General features: G+C 34.9%; 1 protein-coding gene across 2 annotated transcripts in view; it reads right to left on the minus strand.

Annotated features, from left to right (window-relative positions):
* TPP2 (tripeptidyl peptidase 2) overlaps positions 1-22,996 on the minus strand; it is a 48,149-nt gene that overhangs the window by 18,431 nt on the left and 6,722 nt on the right. Inside the window, exons 4-24 of one of the 2 annotated variants that reach the window (XM_048929350.1) lie at positions 22,766-22,870; positions 21,994-22,118; positions 21,125-21,288; positions 19,913-20,067; positions 18,923-18,999; positions 18,310-18,437; positions 17,176-17,275; positions 15,531-15,679; positions 15,319-15,434; positions 13,537-13,705; positions 12,095-12,252; positions 11,620-11,696; positions 10,431-10,537; positions 9,546-9,700; positions 8,460-8,576; positions 6,809-6,909; positions 5,507-5,603; positions 5,115-5,252; positions 3,521-3,765; positions 3,244-3,322; positions 1,278-1,316 (exon numbers count right to left, since the gene is read on the minus strand). In XM_048929350.1, coding sequence (XP_048785307.1) covers positions 1,278-1,316; positions 3,244-3,322; positions 3,521-3,765; positions 5,115-5,252; positions 5,507-5,603; positions 6,809-6,909; positions 8,460-8,576; positions 9,546-9,700; positions 10,431-10,537; positions 11,620-11,696; positions 12,095-12,252; positions 13,537-13,705; positions 15,319-15,434; positions 15,531-15,679; positions 17,176-17,275; positions 18,310-18,437; positions 18,923-18,999; positions 19,913-20,067; positions 21,125-21,288; positions 21,994-22,118; positions 22,766-22,870 — 2,601 coding nt within the window. The remainder of the gene's footprint in view (positions 1-1,277; positions 1,317-3,243; positions 3,323-3,520; positions 3,766-5,114; positions 5,253-5,506; positions 5,604-6,808; positions 6,910-8,459; positions 8,577-9,545; positions 9,701-10,430; positions 10,538-11,619; positions 11,697-12,094; positions 12,253-13,536; positions 13,706-15,318; positions 15,435-15,530; positions 15,680-17,175; positions 17,276-18,309; positions 18,438-18,922; positions 19,000-19,912; positions 20,068-21,124; positions 21,289-21,993; positions 22,119-22,765; positions 22,871-22,996) is intronic. The other variant, XM_048929359.1, reaches the window with a different exon arrangement.

The raw sequence follows: 22,996 nt of genomic DNA on the forward strand, positions 1-22,996 counted from the left end.
CCTTTAATTTGTTTTGTTAAATTACATTATGATTGGAGATTAACTCCCTTATTACAGATCTACTTAATAAGGACTTTATATCCTATCCACTAAAAATCATACATTCAGAAGGATTTTTAAAACACCTTTCTAAAAAGTGATCTGCATAATTTTCAGTCAAATTATGAAAATAAAACTGCAGCAAGTTAATTAAATTAAAATCTTTCTGAAGTCTAATCACACACAGTTATTACACCAATACCAAGTTAGATTAGCAGGCCTAGTTACCAGCTCATTTAAAGAAACCAACAACAAAAAAAAAAACACCCAAACCAAGCAGATTACTGCCATCAGCTATGGCATTTACAGCTCTCATGCCCTATTTCTAATAAGAATCCTAACTAATTTGGATGCTGTTCCAGAAAACAGTACCTTGAAAACAAGGGAATTAAAATAGCCTTATAGCTTCAGAAGAGCAAAACAAGAAATAAAGATAATCACAAACCTCTCCCCACAAACAGCAACCCTATAGAGGTAGCCTGTTAAAACAAACCTTATTAAAAAAAAAAAAAAAAGACAAGTCTCTGTCTGCTGAGAGACCACCATCGAAAGTATGAGAAAGTGCAAGACTGAACATCACTTAGTCACTTGCTTTGTCCCACTCCCCAAAATGCATCTTATATATGCCACACGTTCTTCTCCCCCTTCTCTTCCCCCCCCCAGTTCTACTACCTCCTACACCACTGTATATACTCTAGCCTATAGCAAGTTATATTTGAATAACTGAATAAATATAGGTGAATTGAGATACTTCTCAATCAAGGTCATCCTCACTACAAAAGCTGCTTTTTAGGATTTTTACTTTTATTTTTTTACACAACTGTAACAAAGCCCTCATAAGCAGACAGTTGTTCTGGTATGCAGTCTGGTATCCAATAGTATGTAAAGTGTAGGTCTGTATTCAATTCCTAATCTGCAGGCAGAACACAATGGATAGAAACACTTGCCACAGAAAATCTTCACTAGAAACACTGAAGGTGCCTGTGTATCTGACAGAAAGTTACAGACCACTAATCACATGCATTTTTATGGCACTTATTGCAGAAATATTCAGATGCTGACGTGCCTCTCAGTTACAGTGAGATGCATTTACAGTGCTAAAGCAAATAACCCAGGACTAAGGAGGTAATGAGGGAGACAAATTAAAAATCAATACTGGCAGACAAATTCTGTAAGTCATACGCAAAAAGACTTATATAGATATATAGATATCTTTGTCAAAAACTAACATTCAGTACCTTTTTAAATTTTCCTTGTCGCTTTGCTGCAGACTGCCCCTGGGAGTTAGAATAACATACCGTAAGAAAACATGCACACACCACACAGGATGGAGACACCTTCTCTGTACAATTATGGTTACGTTTTTAACCTACTTATTTTTAAACTGTTAGAGAGTCACATCTATGACCAAACATGCTCTTAAAGCATGCTCTTTCACTTTAAAATTAATAAAACAGTACATTATTGTATGTAGTTCTTTATTCCTGTAAGACAAGCAAGTGTTGTTAACCACTTAGCTTACATTAATGACATTACAGAAATTCATTTTCCAAAGCACAGATTTGAGGTGTTAACTCTTTAGTGGCATTGTTCCATTTCCTAGGAAACGTACAGAAGACATTTCCCTGAAATTGCACCCACTTGCTGAACTAGAGATAACTCCCCTGACTACTCATTCTTTTGTTTGCTATTACATACTGAGATCCACTAAAGGCAATGGAAATAAGTTGATATTATTTGATATCATCATTTCTTCAGTGAAATACGAACATTTAAGTCTTAGAATATGATATACAACAGGCCTCAGCTAGAATTCTCTGAATGTAAGTTCTTATGTATTCTTCACCATCAAGAAATGAAATTTAACAGGCAACACTTATTACCTCCTACTTGCCAGCCCAGAAATCCTTGTATATAATCACTTATTCTAGTTATAAAATAAGAACTAGAACCAACAGTTCAAGAAAACGCAGAATTCAGGTTGAGTCAAGTATACTACATTGTTACAATGGATTTATCATGGATTTCAAGGAAGTATGTTTGCAAATTCACAGGAACCATAAATATATCTAAACCCTCATAGTTTAAAGAGCTTAGCTACCTTTTTTATTTTTCTACCCCTCATTCATTCATTAATACTCTTGGTAGATATTATCTAACTTGTAGTTACACATGAGATTAATATGTGCAATTTTCTTCAGAAGTTCTACCAGCAACACATTAGACTGAATGAACTACTCCTGTCTACTCAACAAGATCCAAAGGTATGCGTCAACCTCCTCACAGAGACTTCCTTTAAAAAAAAAAAACAAACAAAAACAACACACTGTAGTTCTAAGTTAATCAGTCACATTTAGTGATATATGAACAGGGATTACTTCTAAATACTAACCATCAATCACCAGCACTGCTCTAAGTGCATTCTTTTCTTTGCCAACTATTTAAAAATATTTGAATAGCTAAAGGAATCACAAGATACACAGATGAGTAAACTGGTTACTTGTAAGCACTGCTACACAACAGATTCATTCAAGTTAGCAAGTAGCTTTTATAGGATACTACACCATGAGCAAAAATACCACATAGCCTTTTTTCCCCACCACAACATAGAGATCTTATGGCATTCTGTTGGAGCATACAGTCATATTAGTGGCTGACAACATCAGTCTGCAGTAGGTAAAAATATCTGCTTAAGTATTTGAGACAACAAAACAACTTCTCTGTAAAAATAACATGTAGGTGTTAAAGAAGGACTTAGATTTTTTTTTCTGCAAACTGTATGCATGCAGGGAAGAGTATAGTTGCTTACTAGAGAACCAACGTGCACAAAACACATATGCATATAGTTTTCATTCAAAAAAATGACACCACATAAGGCATTTTAACAAAGTCGCTTTCATAGGCTGCCATGCCAAAAAAAAAAAAAAAGCAGTTTCTTCTAGAAATAAGGATTCAGAAACAAGGAATTAGAATTCAAAATTCAGAAGATGCCATTACATTTGAAATTTTAAGATGATAATAGAATTAAGAAGTTACTTTGACTTTATAATGAAACAACTGCTTCAAAAATGCGTTATGTCACTAGAGGTGGTGGTCTTCACAGTACTAAAACCATAACATACAGTGTGCTTCCTTGGCATGCTATTTACCCGCTTCAGAAATTTCCAAAAAAGAAGCTATCACCCATCCATTAAAGATACTCACAGCTTTCTTTCCAAGTTCTGTTTTAGACAGTGTAAGAGCTCCTGCAAGATAACATCCTGGTCCTGCTCCTTTTGGTATTCTATTCAGTGAAAGAAGACTCTGCGTTAGAACTAGGTTCAGTAATGTTCTGTTTGGACTACAGTAATTTGAACAGTGTGAGAAAAATATAAGAATAGCAAGCATAAACAGGTAGACACTATCAAACAAAGCATGATTTTATTTAGGTGCAGAAGTGGTGGTTAGATGTAGTTGAGAAAAGAGGACTTCAGAAACTTACTTGTCATCAGGCAGAGATGTAACGAAGAATGGCTGACTGTGTTTTGGTGGTAATGTCAAACTGTTGGATTTCTTCTTTCCTAAGAGAGCAAGACTATGGTTTTCATAAATATCTAAGCTCAAGGTACTAGACAACCTGTGTGAAACAATAAATGGAAGGTCTTTGATGCGATCCAGCTCACTGTTCTGTTCATGACGAATTTGTAACCGAATAGTGTAATCTCCTTTTTCCAGTTTCACAGAATACTGAAAGAAAGAAGCACTTGTAAATGTCAAGATTAAATACTTCACAGTATTTAACAGCTAAACACATTTTTGATCAACTGAAAATAATTCATCATTTTAAGACCACAAAATAGGCTGACATTCTAACACTGTATTAACTGCTCAAACAGAAATCAGAGTTCTTGTTAAATGTTCAGTGCAAAACTTCTGGCAGGTCTGTCTTAACAAGTATTCTGTTTACTGTGAACTTCAGGTGTTCAGTGGTTAAGATGACAGTACATTTTCTATTGTTCTATCAGTTTCACATTGCAGAGTTGAAGGTCGTGCTTTAAAGAACTGGCAACTCTTTGACATGATTGCACAAAGCTTTCTGTACCTGCCATTAGGAATAGATGGATGACATTTATTTACAAAGCAAAGAAAAAAAAAAAACACATGGATTTTTAGTTATGAAAACGTTCTTTAATTTTTACCAACTTAAAAAGGCACCACAAAGGTATTTTGAGTAGCAGTATGCTAGGTTCACTTTAGGATGTTCCTGGTGCTGTTGCTATAATCCAAAAAGGTAGTTCTGAGAGGGGTTAATTAAGGACTACCCTTCTCCCAGAATCTCCTTCTTCTGTATTAGAATCATGCTTCCTGTTGATACAACTTCCTGGATTAGAAAATTGCTTTGGAATTGTTCTATGATGCAGAACATCAGAAATGCAGTGCAGTGGTGCACCAGGTGCAAGTCACAGACTACTTTGGTACTTTTCAAGACACGCTTCAGAAGTTATCTTTCATATGCTTCCACAATGGTCAATCCTTTCTTTGAAACTCACTTTGAAAGACAGCAACAGGAAGTAACTGAGTTCTAGCATTTAGAAGGCTGCTTAAAGACAAACTGCATAGATGACAGCCTTTGTGAATGAAACAGCAATTGAGCTATCAGACTACAGAAAAAAAACAATATATGCTTTTACATAAACAGAAAAGTTTATGGTATCATCTTCATAAAACAAACAAGAAGTCACTAAAGGCAACTGAGCTTCAGTTCATTTCTTGAGAAGCCCCATCAAAAATGCAAGAGATCATGAGTTAACTGCTTTTTGTAGAAATAAAACATACCAGAGCTCTTAGTCTTTTCTTGGAAAAGTAAATCAAACTCAGAAAGTTCACAGAAACAAATCAGTCAATTATTATTTTTTTCATTCACATGTATCCTCACTGAAAGGTATGACTGTACTTCTTCCTCATCTCTTCACAAGATGGCATTGTGCCTATGCATCAGGGTTTGTTAGGAGGTGACAGCATGCATGGAAGGGGAAAAACTCCAAGTTTCACAATGTGCAGAAATCAGAAGATATAATAAATACAGTACTCTGTACCTGATGTGGATAGGCATCTCCTGACCCCATTTGTCTTTTGTTTTGGTCAAAAATAATCCACAGTTGGCTATCAAATTCAGATTCATACAATAATTCACAGAGAAGTGGGCAGCTTGGAGTTACTTCTCCACTCTTAGGCTATGAAAAGAAAGTCCAAAACATTTCAGCCACTGTTGAATGAAACAAGTATAAGTCTTACACACATTCAAGAAAAAATTTGACCTGAAGCCATTGAAATCACAGTAGCTCCTAAAGAGAACCAGATTAGAATTCTGAAAGTTGAGAATCTAAAACACTTGTTTCTGACAGAAAGGTAAAGTTAAAACTTGGTTTTTTAAAAAACAGGCTATATTTATCAATGACTTACAAAAAACAACAAGCATAAACTCTACCTGATGGAAGTTGTAGGTCAAAATCATCTCATACAGTTGACGGTTATTTGGTAAAATATCTCTGGATCCCAAAGGTTTTATTTTAGCACTCACTGGTCTGCAGTTAAAATAAAAACAAACGAAGAAGGCACTGCTAAGAAACACGTATCTGCTGCCAAAACTTGTATTCTTTAAGCAGAAAGATTCTGAAGCACATCTGAATACAACACTAAAATTTTCGGTTAAAATGAATGATGGTTCAAAAAACGTTTAGCAATGTTACGGACACTGGCAAAACAAGAACTCAGTAAGCACATCTAAGCTCAAAACTAAAAGCCATTCAAAAAAAAAAAAAGGGAAAAACAAAGTAATTTTTTTCCTAATAATAAATTAAGTTGCCTTCTCATCTGTGCTTCAATCAGCACTTTCAGTCACAGACTGGTTACTGACATAGTAACTAGAGGGCAGACTACACAGTTGATAACTGTTTGCTATAGAAATTTATGTTAGAAGAGAATTTGTAAGAGACATTGGAGTAATACCACAAAGGAACAATTTTAATGCATACTGCCTATGTAAAACTCAGAAACATGAACTCTCAGAGTCCAAGATTACCACTGCAGGGTCCAGGATATGGAAAATATCAGATTACTGACCATTGAGAAATTGTCTGGCCAAAACCTTGGAAGTACTGCTTAAAGTGTATGGCATCTCTTTCCCCTGCTGGAACTACCAACATTAGTGACTAAGTGATAAGTAATTTTTCCTCCATGCCAGCACGTGTCAAACAGACACAACCAACAACAGAAGAAATACGACTTTCCACACAAAACACAGTATCAGACTCTACAGTAAAACATTTCCAACCAAGCAAAAGAGAGAAAATAATGTTTCCAGGTGAAAATTAGGCAGGATCTGAGGCAGCTGGTTCAAAGGAAAAAAAGAAAAAAAAAAAAAAAAAAGATGACACCAAATAACTCTGTAGAATTTATTTCTTTAGATATTAAATTGCCTTTTTACAGCTGCCTCCTTTGGAAGCACTGAGAAGTTTTTGTATTTTTTTTTTTCCTTTCAAATTTAGATTAAGAAAAGTTTATATGGAAGAAGTCACAATAATTGTCCAATTCTGTCAAAGCTAAACAGAACTAAAAAATAAAATGCTAACAAATTTAACAGGGTTTCTAAATTCATGCCTCCAAACCCATATAAAGTTTTACAAGAAAATACTTTTGTTACCCTAGATTTCACTGTTCATTTGTGGCCATTTTAGACACACACTAATAGTTCTCTCACTTTTGCCATACAGCTCCTCAGAAACAGTACCTGAGAGTTTGAATCCAGCTTTTCAGGTTTATGCATGGAGCAATATCCTCGTACTTCAACATGGACTGAACATCAAACCGTACAATTCCTTCTGAAGCATGCTGAAGAGAGAACACATAATACTTATGTTTTTATGCATTTGTAACATCAGACATGGACCATCTGATTTATCCCTCATAAATATAACAGCTGCAACTATATCCATACTAGAAGTAATACTCTGAGTTTCAAAGCATCACAAGTTTATCTCTACTTGAAGAAGGCAGACATACTGGGACTTGAAACAACAAGAAGAAAACTACAATAAAAGCAACAAAAGTTACTGATACGGCCAGAAGTCTCACTTGTATTTATTTTTCCAAGACTATCCAGTATTAATAATTTAAGGAATTTGTACAGAACTGTATAAATCACACACAGGGCATATGTTTCCTATGAATATGTAATTCAATAAATGCAAGCATTTTTCATTTAGAATCTTAAATCAAGTATTTTATAGTGTTTCTGCATAGGATTGTTATTACAGAATAGTTTATATTAACGAAAGAAACACTACACACAAAATTTAGCAATGGTTAAAGTGATTTTGGAAGTCTGCTTTTTCTAGCAGTATTTCATGACAAAGCCATGAGTATATCAGCTTTATTAAAATAAAATTTATTAAATTTTAAAATGTTTAAGAAAGGGTAAAAATGCATTCTCTCATTTTTAACTCCTCACTTTTCAGTTCATCTGACACCTGTGGTGTGGCTTGAACCCACTTCAGTAGAGGCTGCCATGCACAACACCAACGCTTCTTCCCCCTGCCTTACTGATTCAAGAGCTGGTTCCTTAGCACAACATACCCTTTCCTTTTTCCCCCAGATTACTCAGCTCTTAGAGCCTGAATGCATTCAACTGCAATTTGTTCTGGCCCTTAGCTGAAAAACAAAAAAAAAGGAGGAGCAAGGAGAAATCAGTATAGTACTGCATCCTGCAGAACCATCTCAGCCCTTGAAAAAGAGCTGGCAAAAAAAATAAATAAATAAATAAATAAATAAAAATAAAAATCAATCCAAGGCAGGTTGCACAGGACAGCAAAGAACACTGCAGCAAAGCACAGTACTGTAAATAAAGATACTAATGTTTTTAGTAACTTCCCAGTCCTTTGGTATCACAGAGCCTCAGCAGTCATGATGCTGGCCATCCATCATGCGTTCAACTGACCTAAACAATGAATCTCAAACCAAAATCAGCACATCTCAACAAAAAACTGAACAGAATGAAGTAAATTTTAGTAACATTTTATTCTGAAAATGCTATTTGGAGTATTGTGTTTCAGCAAAGTTTCTTCACACAAAAACTCACAACAGTTACAATGTGGATCTTTCAATATGCCCTTTCTACTGGTGTCATGGGTATTTTTTTTTTCTGCTCATTTTTCCCTTGCTGATTCATAATGAAAGGCATAGAAAATTCAAAACTAATGGGATTTGTGCAGGACTAAGTTTCTATTTACCTATTTTTAACGGAAAACACAAACATCTCAGGTATAACCATGCTTTTCGTCTACTCAAGTACAGAAAAGAACAGAGAACACTTTTTTTTTTTTTTAATCTGAGATGTCAGAGAACTTCAGAATGATTCTAGATAAACAGACTGAAAGACTTACCATGTTTAGCTGAGGAGTAGCACAAAGTACACCATGAAAAGAAACTGTGTAATTAATGCTAACGTCGCTAAGGCTTGCCCACCAACGAGCAACACAAAATTCAATTGTTTTTCCAGCCTGAATAATAAAAATGCAAAGTTAGACACAAACTCTCATCTCTTCTTTCTATTCAGCCCTGCCTTTCTCACCCCAAAGCCAAGAAAAAGGGGGAATATAGCTAAAAGTATACCCTTATAGTGTCTAGTTTACTCCAATTATATTATTTGCTACCATACAAAATAAGACATTACACTTGATTCCCATCAAAACAAAGCGTGCCATGGGTATACACTAGAAAAAAAAAGCTACAGCTTTTAAACACTACATATTCCTTTCCCATTCTTTCAAATTAAATAGACAGGGTAGTTTATAGAAGACATTAATGTGTATCAGAAAACAAGATAGTGCTCTCTACCTCAAGAAGACATGAAGCTTGGGAGGTTTTCTGTTGGTACTGCTTTTTTTTGCTTGCCTTTTTTAAACTAACATGATAAAACTTACAAATCAAGCCATGTATCCTACTGCCCCCACTTGACATTTTCACACAGTGCAGGACTGAGCAGCACAGAAATCACGACCTCTCTTAGGCAGGGAAAACTTGATTAGTGGACTCAGTGGACTCATTCGCACACCTGAATATCCTGGATCTGTTTTAGACTGTTGAACTAGAATTAACCAAAGTAAGTACAATTGTAAGCCAGTCAGTATTACTTGGCTTCAATATCAAAGAGATTTCTAAGATTATCACATTAAGCATTAAAAGCAAAATGTGCTGAACTAAATCTATTCAACAAGACTTAGTCCCTGTTTGAAAGGGAAACAAATCAGTCTGTATAAACAAGCACTAATAAATTGATGAAGCTATCTGAAACCTTTCCAAAGGAAGAAAAAGGTTTCATTCACTACTATAAGAAATGATTTATTTGGGTTGGGTTTTTTTTTTATTTTCTTTTTCTCCCTAAAAAAGGAAAACAAAACACAAAACCCCAAGATCAACAACAGCAAAAACCTAAATGTTCTTTCTTCTACCCCCCCACCATAACTTACTAAGACAGGAAACGCTTCAGTCACTGATCCTTTTTCTGGTAAGGACAGAAATTTGTAGAATTCATGACTTCTATATGCTTTCTGTTTCACTAGCTGAACAGCATGAAGCACAAACTTGGCTGTCACATCAGAGGAACATGAACATATTGTCACTTCTAGACAAAAGAAGAAACAAAGTTTAGTCACAACAATGAAGAATTTTAGACAGGAAATGGAGATTCAACAGAAGAAAGCCATTTTCACAAGACAATCACAATCTATAGAAGATCAGCCCCATATGTGAACAATGCCTACGTATCAGTTATTTATTAAGACCATGTCAGATTAAGAAAAACTAAGCAGGTTCAGAGATCAAATAAGAAAGGTTACTCAAATTTATGGTAAAAACTAATAGGACAGTACACATTATATATCTGTACAGCATAGATTACTGCTGAATTTCAAATCAAGAGTTTTATCAATAAACTTCAGTACATATGAAAGATTTTTATTTATTAATATCACATATGTAGAAGAGGAATTCTCCCTTTAGGATTAGAAGCTTCTTGCCCATCATGTTTAAATCATAATTTAAAGATATGCCTACGAATGTTAAAAATTATGCACAATTCAGACAATAATATTTTTCTGTAAATACAAGATATGCCTCCAGTAATGGGCCATCATTTCAGATTGCAAGATAGACCCTCAAAAATAAAATAAAATAAAATAAAATAAAATAAATCACTCTTGTAAGAGTCTAGAATCAAATGAACATTTTACATATTCATGGATCAAGTGCTTAAATTCTTACTCAGGCAGAAAAAAAAGGAATGATTTCAGAACAACTTTGTCAAGTTTGATAGATGTGATTTGTTATTTAGCAAATATGCTCATTTTCCTTACCAGCCCACGTAGCTCCCTGGGGAACATCAATGAAGTGCCTTCGGATTTGGCCAGGTTTAAAGTGAACATCTGTATATGCAAGGTCATAGCTTGATGACTCATCTACTCTGTACACCAAAAAGCAAATACAAGTAGTAATGGAACAAGCTGTGAATTTTTTTTAAAGACATTTTAAAATACAGAAATGATCTCCAAAAAGAATATAATGAAGATGTTCAGTCCTCAGCAGCAGAAGTATTTTGATCCGCAGATTTGCTGCTACTTAATCACGCTACTTGATACGACCGAAATAGTCACAAAAATAAGCAGACTTTAACCAAAATGGATTTATGAAGGTGAAAAATGGAACCTGAGTTCAATGTCAGATGAGACTCTGAAATTGTTACTGACACTTACAGATCTCCAGAATTAGAATGGACCCACAGTGACCACTGAGTCTAACTCCTGGTGCCCCACAGGACCATCCAAAATTCAAACCGTATGTCTGAAAGTGTTATCCAAACACTCCTTGAACTCTGCCAGCATGAGGCCTTGACCACTACTCTGGTAAGCCTGTTCCAGCTCCTGATCACCCTGTGGTGAAGAAACTTCCCCAAACACCTAGACTGATCCTCCCCTCACACAGCTTCATGCAATTCCTTTGAGTCCTGTCACTGTCACCAGAGAAAGAGGTCAGTAGCTGCCCTCTGCTCCCTGTATAAGGAAGCTAACACTAACTCTGTAAATTCTCCATACTGAAGTTGAGAAGGAACTCTATTCCAAATTCTATCTGCCAAATAACACCCACTGCCCTTAAGAACACTGGTACATCAGCTAGAAGTGTGGGGGGGAAAAAAAAAAAAAAAACCACCAAACTTCAGCTCATCTACACTTAAAAATACACTGATATGTTCTTCAAGAAGTCTGAAGTCATCTGTATTCTGATGGAAGAGAAAAGCTCTGTCATTGTGGTCAAGAATATTCTTTTTTGGCTTTTATTCCTTTTGGCTTCCAGCACGAAGATGAAAAATAAAAGCTACTGCAGTATAAGTCTGCTGCAAGAATCTTTTCAGAGCTCTGCTCCCCTGTCAGTGCTAGTTCAAGAACTCCCAGAGAAAGAAGGTGAAATAAGTATGACAACACAAGTAAACCGAGTATATGAAACCAAACGTTAAAAAAATAAAAGCTAATACAGTTTGAGTTTACTGACCTTGTTGGTATAACAACAGTTATTGGAACTCTGAAGAGTGGGCCTGCATTAGGCATTGCTGTATCATATCCGCAAACCTGACAAAATAAAATATAGCTGCTTATGACCTTTGATCAAAATGAAATTATAGAAGACAATGTTGAACTAGTTGCAGAGTGCTTTCAATTGTTGTAAATGAATATATACAGAGAAAAAAAAGAAAAAGTACAGTTATTTCACTTATATTTTCATATGCTTTCATTTTTCCAATAAAGATACTCAAAAATCCCTTGGAATCTACCATACAAAATTGTACAGTATATCTGCTGCTGAGCTCTGGACTCAGCCTGTGTAGTACTGAGGGTGGCAGTATTTTCTCATTTGTACACCACACAGCTTTCATCACCTTAAAAATTAATTCTAAAAGAAATTTGACAGAAGCAGCATGAAAAAGGAAGGGCATACAGTCTCGCACAGAATACTGATCCTTTAGTACCTCTGTATAATGTACTCCTTCTCTCAGGCCACGTGGATCCACACGAACATTAATGTGTCGACACTGGTTCATAAGCTCTAAATGACTAGGACACTGGACCCATGGTGCATTTGAAGTTAAAGCTAAATGAAGCTGAAGAGATATCCTTTCAGTGTTTTCTGTCAACAACAAAATCAATACCAGATTATGAACTCACATGCCTCTGTAACGCAGAATTTGCCATCTCAATAAAATGTTGTAGGAACCAATTCCTTAGAGTCCCCTGAAGTCAGATTCTCCACAAAAGGACACTGTTCTATATGACCTCTTTTAACTTGAGAAATCAGCAAAACAACAACATATAATATAAGAAAGCCTATATGGACTTCATTTTTTTTTAAGCACATAAAACAGGCAAACATAAAAAAGGCAAAGGAACTGTAGCTATCAATCCTTCAGTTGCCCATTACATAAGCCTGGAAGCAGGTAAAAATATTTTCATATAGATGCAAAGTCTTGTCTAACACACATACATAAAGTAAAAGCCAACCTCACAGACTGAAAGTTTTGCTAATCACCAGATCACATTATAGAGTAACCTAAGTGAAGGCTTATGTTTATTGAAAAAATTACTATCAGAATCTAAACATCTGCCTCTGACTTTGTTGGTCAACATAATAAAATAGGAGGCATTATTTTCAAAGCAGTCTTTTTTCTAAATACAATGTAACCCATTTCTTAGTGAAGAGAATATGCCAAATTTTATTAATAAAATGTTAAATAATGAAATACTAAACTTAAATAATAAAATAATATTTTATTAATAAAATACAGCAGAGTAAACCAGCCTATGAAGAGAAGTTGCGAAACATACCTTCATTGGCACTAGTTACTCACAGTAGTCCATAAGCATCTACAACCTGTATCAATTCCTATGTTACCTTTAGGTATATTTATACTCAGCTACTCAATAGAACTTGTTTGTTGAAATCTTTTTTCCCAGCTTAGATAAAATCCAAACCTAGAATTTGTGCTCTCCAAATATCCGGAGATTAGCTTCTTAGTAAAGTTCTGCTCTGTTTAGAATAGCCTACATTCTTCATCAAAAGTTATCTACCACAAATCCCTAGAAGATCTACAGTTTCTTGAGATATTAAAAATGTTTGATGATTTTTTTCTATTTTTTTCCTGGGAGCCACAACTTCACTTTAAAGTTGTTTAGAGCAAAAGGAAGCCTGAAGCAACAGAAAAAAAAAAAAAAAAAAATCAGAAAAGACATTGCGTAATTATAAATCTGAGATTAGAATGAAAAGCTGTTTAGATTCTTGCCTTCATTTACCAACAGTTTTGGAGTTGCATTTATTCCTTCTGTGGTACAAGACTTGTACTGCTCCGCATTATCACAGCTTTTCTATTTGAAGTTTACTCTTCATTTTTAAATGATACAAAAGAAGATTTCCTACCTGTATTCTCAGGAAAGACAGGCTCTATGCCAACCCCATGATCAGAAGGTGCAGATATCTGGGCAGGGTCTCTGAGGTAGATGCCACGATTGCTTCCAACAGTAATAGTAAAGCCTATGTTACTTGTGAATGATGAATTCTGAACGAGGTAGTCATAGGCTTTATCAACCTGTTAGAACACATTCTAAATTAACACAATTCAACTTCAACATTTATGTACATTATCCTTTGCATGAGGCATTCAGCAAATACAGCAACAAGCACTGAAGTTACCAACATCCTAACCATTGGACTCATACTGATTTTGAGGCAACACTTCATGCAACTGCCATATAGAGCAATAAAATAGTAAAGGACATTTCAAAAAAAATAATACGACAAATTCCCTTTGCAATAAATTTATCAGAAGACAAAAACCAAAGGTTTCCACAGATGACTTGGAAGTAAAAACCCCAGGTCTACAATATTACTTTAGATTCCTTTCCCATATACGGAGCTAAACTAGTCACATATTTAAACCTTTTATACAGCAGAAGTTAAGCACTTTAAAACATATAAGCAAGATGGAATGCCAATGCAAGTTCAATATATATAGAAATAAAAGAAGAGCTTGCTTCCTTTTTTTGTTCCCTTAAACTCTGATGACAAGTCCAACCTTTTGTTTCAAAACGGCATCCTACTATCTCGCTTTTTATTCTACCAGCCCTCAAAATCTTACATTCCCTTTTATTTCAGCAAGCTACCTTCATCTATAAACATTAAGACACCACTCCCCGAAACATGCAGATACAGTATAGTGTCAGTCTCCCAGGTCAGAATTTTAACCATATATTTTTTTAACACTCTTTTAACACTCATATTTTTTTAAACACTCTTTAACCACAGAATACTAAATCCTAAGATACAACTGGTATATTTCATTTCTGTTTTGGAAATGTTTTTATTTGATATGGTCACTACTCTGTTGCCTTCTGTATCAAACTCAGCATTACAGATGTGTTCAAAAGACATCTGCTACCGGGTTCCAGAATCTCAAGAACAAAGTTTTAGAGCTAAGCATTTAATATGAAACGTCTTTAAGCATGAGAGCAAAATCTCAGTACCTCTTTTTGGCTAGGATGGGAGCGACCACAGGCAAAAGCATCAGTTAAGTCTTTAACAGCTTAACATTATGCAAAGGGATACTGTCATTCATACTGCCTTTACCATAAAAAAATTCACACTGGAGGTTTACAAGTTACTTAAAAGACAACACAATGAATGCTTAGACTTTTCAGTGCAGGCCCACCCACAGCAAAAATCACCCTACTACTGCAGATACACTGTTTTGTGAAGCAAAGGTGTCCTTTGCTTTAGCGTGGGTACCTCTGCATTTTCATGGCTCAGAATGTACTGTTCCAGCTTTTGTCTGCAAAGAACAAGTTTAGCTCTCTGACAACAGTATAAAAACATTTTCTGACATTAAGACAGAATTTATGCATACAAATCCATATGTGGGTGACAAAATCCCACATCTTACTTTTACGTCCACACACCCTTTTCATCACACAAGGAATGTGTCTAGTTAACACATATTCAAGAGAAACCAACTGCATGCTGAAACAGAGAGAAATATTTCATTCCTCCTCCCCTCCCACTACATTCCCTTCTTTATCCTGAATCAGATCTGCTAATTAAGTAGCTTGGGAGCTGAGTGAGCTCACCCAGAAAACATTTTTAGGTAATTTTCTACTGGCAGTTATTTAAGGCTTTTGTTTGTTTGCTTGTTTCACTGACAATTACCTGAATAACACCATGTCCTTGTGCAAACACTTCTATATTTTCAGCTTTCACTGCTGTATTTTCTAAGGCTCTTCTGACAGAATGAACAGTGTAATGAATATCGTTAGCTTTGAGCCCTGAAATTAAAGTAAGGATATCATTGTAAAAAAAGTTAACAAAGTTGGAAAGCTATAGAAAAAGACTTCATCTTTTATACTATGTACTGATATTACCTGACAGTACTAATGCAATGCCTCCACATGCATTGGGAGAAGACATGGATGTGCCATTCATGAGTTGTGTTCCTCGCAGAGTCCAGTTTGGAACAGAAGCAATAGCACCTCCTGGGGCACTGATACTTACTCCAAGGGCTCCATCAGTGCTAGTGAAAACACAGAATTGTTGAAAAACAAGCTTTTATTTTCTGCACACTTTACCTTGAAGTTACCCCTACACTTAAAAAGATAGTTTTAGCTTTGGCACATTCTCAAATAATACTTCACTAAATCATTAACCCATTAAATACAAGATAAAGCAGTACATTAAGTAGCAGTTTAATGTCAAATTAATCATCAGCTATGCCTGTTCTCCACAGTGAAAGTTATCCGAACTTTCATTCCTTAAATACTACAGTATTTAAAGATTACAGTTTAGTCAGCTGACTTATCTAACCAAATCTGAATTAGAAAACAAACAAGTGTACTAAAAACTTCACTACGTAAATAAATATTTCACTGGGCTTATTTAACCATTATTATTTTTTAAGAAAATATACTATATTTTAAAGCAAAATCAGTAAAAAAAAAAAAAAAGAGGCTAGAAAAAAAGTGTAGAATCTAGAGATCTGGATCTTGCACAGCCATTGCACAAGAGGTCAAATTTTGAATTACAATACAGAAGTTGATACATTTAATCCTCCTCCCTTAATGTTCTCGTCTCAAGAAGTGGTTCAGAGTCAGCTGGGCATTTTTATAAACTCAGTGAGTAACGAAGCATCTAGTTTTCAACAGTGTGAGGCAAATATACTAAATATTCTTCACTCTGTATAGATGAAAAATGTATCACTAATAAGGACCAAACTGTGCTTGAACTATTAAATTTCATGGAGAGGCCAGGTGGATTTGTATCCTACACTAACAGCTTCATCTAAGATAAGTTTCAAAATCAAAGTACTCTACATTACTAAGTCAATGAATTTAAGACATTTTATGACAGTCCTATATAAATTAGTGTTTTTATCATACTTCCAGACAAGCATATCTGCCTGAAAGGCTCTAGTCCTTACTCAGACTTCTTTTGTCTACCACATTACTACCAAATTCTTCTCAGACATAAAATAATAATAAAAATATCTCTAAGCCCTTACATTTGCTTTGAGATAGTTTTCTATAACGAGTCAGAAAAACATTTTTCTGTCCTCTCACACTTCCACTAGATTCAAGCAAAACCAATAATTAAGTTGTGCCATTATAATGTCATTGAAGCCAGAAGTAACAATACCACAACAGTATTTCTTCTAGTCTTCAGCACCAACAGATTAGCTAGCAATACCACACTACTGAATGAAACAAATGCTACTGAAAAGAGCCTCAGAAAAAAAAAAGTCAGAAATAGTACACATCTCCAAACTACTTTAATCATATTTTCATTTCCTAAACAGACTTTACTGAAATGTACAGACTGTGACAGACAGTTCAGTCATCCTCCCTCCCACTAAGAATTCTACAGACGTAGACCTTCCAAGAGCAGCAGACTACTTAAGTTCTTCCTGGAAAAAGAAATACTTTCATTCTGATATTAGTGACCGATTTTTACACCTGCAATTACTTAAATCAGAACTGCAAAGTAAGGAATTCCCTCCTTTTTATCATAACTTACCTTGGCCCCCTAGATGACCAAGTGTATTGATTTGCTGGCAGTTTTTCTCTCAAAGAATATTCAGCAACCATCATATCAGGTGACACATAGGCACCAACACCTAATCGGAAACAAGCATCTTAGATGCACAATGAATTTGTAATAAAACAAAAAATAAACAGTTAAAAATACACTACAGAATATTTAAAAAACGTTTTAAATGGACATTTTTTTCCATCTCAGTTCAAGTATTGTTAGAAAACAAGTGTAAAGAGCATGCTACACAGTTACAGTGCTGATAGTGATACTATGTAATATGTAAATCTTCCATAAAATGGATAACTTTGAAGTGTCATTTGAGTTCAACTGGAACAATTTATATTTACTATCTGCATTTATTTCACAACACATCACTTTCAAATGCACCTACCCCTTTCTGCAGAATTTTGTCTGTGTTTACGTGGACACAAACTACACTAAAGCTGCCGCAAAGGAACCCATATGAATTGCTTCATGTTCCCGTGACTCAGAGCTACACTATCTTAAACAGATAGGAAAAACCATACTGCTCAACCACCACATCCATGAAAGTCAGTATTTTCCTGCTACTCAGCCCAGTTGGTACAGACCATATAAATTACTATGCCAAAGCCTGCTAAAGGTTCATTTTTGGAATCTGGTATCAAGGAAGCATCCTTGGAGCATACCTTCCAGCTGTGCTGAGTTGCATGTGGTCCTGAGGCAGCAAGTTGGACATGCCTGCAATAGCTAATAGTCTGAGAGGCGTGCTTAGATGGTTAGATTTGAAAAGAACCACCTCCTACTCTTTACATAGATTTCTTCAGTAAATTTCATGCAAACGCACAAACCTACATCAGTCATCTCCAACACCAGTTTTCTACATTGTTTTTGAATGGTAAGAAGATAAACTACATTTTCATAAGTAAATGTACAGTAACTTCCTCCCATAAGATTAATCTCATAGGCCAGTAATCTTTGGAAATACTTTGAATTTAGTATAGCAAACAACTTGTGAACCCAAATATAAAACAAAACTACAAAGCCTGAAAAAAAAAAAAAAAACAGAAGATGAATACCAACTTTATGTTTTAGGGGTGAAAAAAAAAAAAAAACAAATACCAAAAACATTCATACCTATTACACTAGATGTAGTGCCACCAGGACATCCTACTGTAGAAAGGCAAGGGCCGTTATTTCCTGCACTCGAAACATAAATTACATTGTGCTTCCATACTGCCTCATTAATTACTTCACAAATTCTCCTGAAATAAGGAAAAGATGGAGTTATTTAATCGATGTGTGATTTTCTCTCTGCATGGGAAAACTCCCATTCATAGCAGGACCAGTCACAAAGGAATATTATGCAGCCAGCTTTCCACATCAGGCCAGAGAAGGTCTCAGAACTGATGTTACGTATTTTGAAAGGGAGTAACAGCCACACACATCAATGTTAAGTCTTAAAACAAAATAAAAACTCAGAAAACAAAAAAGCACCCAGACTACATGGTGTTTCAACTACGAGAATACTTCACTGCTCTAAAATATTCCTAGTATCACAATTAATAGCATTTTCAATATGTTTACATAGTTTTTGTAGATATTTAAAAAAATAAACTGCAATATTTTAGTGCCATCGTTTGGGCCTGGACAATTAATTCTTACTGACAGTACATTCACAGAAAACCAACGCCTGAAATTATACTTGTGTAACGTTGAAAAACTTTATGCTAAATGCAGTAGCACTCACCCAGAATTTGGCCAATGTGTTGCTTCTCCATAGCTATAGTTGACAAGATCACATTTATATTTTATTGCTTCTATCATCTGAGAAAGCAAAAATAAAAGCCAACATAAGTAATTATGGAATGGGAAAAAAAATCTGCTTAAAATGTTTTGCTACACATTTACGGAAAGAGGAATTTTTTTTTTTCCCCAACCCTACGGAGGAAAATGGATGAAGTAAGCAACATTAAAGTGGTATTTTCCTAGTAGCCCAATTAAAAAAACAAACAAACAAAAAGCAACAAAAAACAAGCCATTAACATTCCATATACCAAGCTATAAATTAAGACATTAACATAATATAAAACCATCGATCTCATTAGTCTTAAATATACGTTCTTAATAAGACAAATTTCTCCTTTCCTGTGTGGTTTGGTTAAATTTCGAAGAGCCACAGTAGCATTAACACAAATCTTCACATTAGTAATATATTCTATGATCTACAAATAATCATTTTCTATTTTCATTCCTTCTCTTGCATACATTTTCCTCAACCACTTGCTGTACAGCAGAGGCATTGGGCCTTGGATCATGAGAAAGTAATATTTTTTTCCATCACTCTTAAGAAACAGTCAAAATATGTTGAGCTACAAAGTTAGATGTCAGTTGCTATGTATTATAGTTACGTAGCTAAGCATAAAAGCAACTGTATATAAATATACTCATAACAAGAACAAATAACTTTAAATAAGCTTACAAGTCACTTCTCTTATGGGCTAAGTTAGACAAACACTGCAATACTATCAACTGAAAAAAAATATAAATATAAATGTTTATTCTTATAAAATAGAAGTCGTACAATAAGCTTGAAACTATCGTTTCATTTTATTCATTTTAACACTGAGGGTATTACAGGAATACACTGTGGTTTTGTAGCAGTTACCAAAGCACTCCTCAATTACTGCATAATAAATTCAAACTGCCGAGATTAACACTTATCCATTGAAATACCTACAGCTCTTATTAAACCAGTGCCAGTTTCCATTGTACTTAGTCTTGTATCACCAATCTTGATTGCAAGAATCTGAGCTCCTGGAGCCACACCATTTCGCTCCGGCTCATCAGGAAAGTATCCTGCTGCAATACTAGCCACGTGTGTTCCATGTGCTCCTAAGCAAATTAAAATTCAAACCACTGTATGGTTAGTGAACTTCTTTTATACTGATTTAATACACCATAGTTCATTAAATGAAAAGTAATAGAGCTAAATTAGCAACCCCAGAATTTAACTACTTATTTAAATAAATGTTATATTATACTAAGAGATGAAAAGCCAGTAATTAGTAGCATTAGGAGCAATTTGCAAAACAAAACAGCTTTTGAGGGCAGGAAGCAGGAGGCAGAAGAGGAGAAAGGAAGTATGAACTAATAAACTCCACTAACAGACATTATCAAAAAGGCTTAACACTTCACACTCAGAGTAACAAAAATTATACCAAAAATATCCTGACTGTGGAGATCAGGGGGAAGAAAAAAAAAAACCTCCATATAGCCATAAAAGGAATCCCAAAGTTATTACTGATTTAGAAGCCAAAACTGTTCCTGTAGTTCTTCTGAGATAGGGCAGCTTCATGAGAAATCAAGAGCATTTTAAAAAAATATTAAAAAAAATCAAATACATTCGCACCACCTTAACCACTCAGTACGTTTTCAAAACAGAACATCTTTATACTGAGAACCCACAAAAATGGGATCAGAGCAGTCAGTGCTACAGCTATGATGAGACCTATCGTCATTAAAGAGTTGGGATAAATCAAAATACAGACACTTTTGTTGACGGATGTTTTAAAAAAAAGATTCTTAAATTATGAAAGCACAAAGAACAGTGACAAAATTCAATAAGCGACCTATATTCAAAAGGAAAACAAAAAAGCTGAAAGAAGGTTCACTGGCTAATGCCAGTAAGATCACACATCTTAAAGAGTAACTAAACTTAAATGTACTATATATACACCTGCATATGGATACAAAGTTGACTGAATTTCAGACACAAAAATGTAAGCAAGTTCAGTAACAAGACGTTGTTATGGGTTTACTACATGAAACACGAATAACGATTTTTTAATGCCTTTAATCCCAAGTACCAAAATTAGGAACCAATACAAACTGCTGCTTCTCATGATACCAACTCAGCAACAAAACTTTTCTTAACATTCCTTTCACTTACCTCCACTTGTCACAATTGAAAGAAGGTTTCCATCATCATATATATTAACGGAATAATTCAACATTTCAGATGTTCCAAAAGATCCGTATTCCTGAGCCTCTTTGTAGGTCCTCAACACTGTACAGCCAGTTAAGTCACCACTCTCACTTGTATCTATGCAGGCTCTGTTGATGACAACAATTTAAAAAAAAGATAATTTTTCAACTGCCATGCACTTCCAGTTATCGTTCCTCCCCCTGCAACAGAGGAGTACCACAAAGACCCCAACACGTCTGGTCCTGGGTTGACAGTATCTTAATTCATCACATTAATACTTTAAAACTTGGCCTTTTATAATTAGATTCAGAAACTACAAAGATCTCTAAGTTAATTGATTCTCAAGTGCTACTAAATTTAAGTAATGCTTGATAAAAGAGATTTTGTAAGTTCAGGCAATTCCTTCAGAGAAGGAATTGCACTTAAGCTAGCTGCTCAGTACTTGTGCACAAACATGTGAAGTCTCAGCTACTGGTTTGTACAATGCACATTAATAGTCAGGAAAAGTGACACACTACATTCTGAAGTGCGCAATTTCTTTTTCCTCCCGTCTTCAGTTTCCTATTATCAATGTGTACTCAGAGCAATTTTATTCCTTGCCTTAGAGGAAAAATCTACAAGCTTAATAAAATCAGAGTGATACAAAGTGTAAGACTTCATTCTATGCTATCTTCATTCAGGAGCAGAACTTTGTCATGATATAGGATCATTTCAAAGCAAGTAATATTTCAGAACTCCATAGAAAAGCAGATGTAAAAATTAACATAAGTACTTAATGCAAACTACTGTTTTATATGCTTAAAATATTTTGTTTCACAAGTTTGGATACTTACCTCCAGGTCTCACCATCATACCATACTAGACAATCATATACTGGACCAGGATCACTGTATTTTTTCTCAAAAGAATTTAGCAGTTCCACTTGATTTTGAAGTTCCTCCTTTAGTAGCTTATTTACCTGACACAGCAATAAAAGTACAGTTAGAGTATTACTAAAACTATTACTAAGTAGTTATGAATACAATCTTAAGCCCTGTTCCTTTCTGATGTTAAATATTTCCTCCATTACTTCATTGGAATCAAAGACTATCACAGAAGTCACAGACATCAACAGTCTTCAGCAGCATTCTATCTATTCTTGGCCTGTTATGTATAATTCTGACTTCTGTAATTATTATATTTCATGTCTTTGTTTTTTCTACAGACAGTTAAATGACACAGAAGCATCCCAAGAAATTTCTGGTATTTCAGTGAAATAGTATCTAGTTTACAAAAGAAAGGATATGTTTAAAAGATTCCAACCTTGAGCACAATAAAGATGATTGCCTCAAAAGTTAAAAATAAAACTTACTAAAAACATGGTATGAAGTATTTGCACTAATACCCTTTTCATAATCAGAAACAAGTTTAGAAAGTTAACAACATTTGGCAAATTAAGATATCACCCGCATACTGTGGTTTTTTGTTTTGTTTCTTTTTTTTAATGACTCAGAAGACGCAGTGATAAATTATCACAAACAACCTTCATTCACTCATGTAATAAAAATATTTTAATCCTCTCGATCAGCATCAAATTGTTACAAGCTCACAAAGAAGTATACTAACTTGGGAGGGAGAGCTATGAGCAGCATCAAACTCCTCTTGTTTCCTACAGGCCTCTGCTAGAGCTAGTCTGTGAAGAGGATCCCAGAGCTTCTCCTTGCGTTCTTTCTGTAACATAAAACTCATTTCTTCAATACATTCATTTGCAAGTTATGGTTTCAGACACAATGGCTAAGAAACTAAATACAATACTACAAATAAACAAATGGCACACTGGAAAAGTAAACAGATACT

This window comes from Lagopus muta, chromosome 1 (genome assembly GCF_023343835.1).
Source record: "Lagopus muta isolate bLagMut1 chromosome 1, bLagMut1 primary, whole genome shotgun sequence".
Classification (NCBI taxonomy): Eukaryota; Metazoa; Chordata; class Aves; order Galliformes; family Phasianidae; genus Lagopus; species Lagopus muta.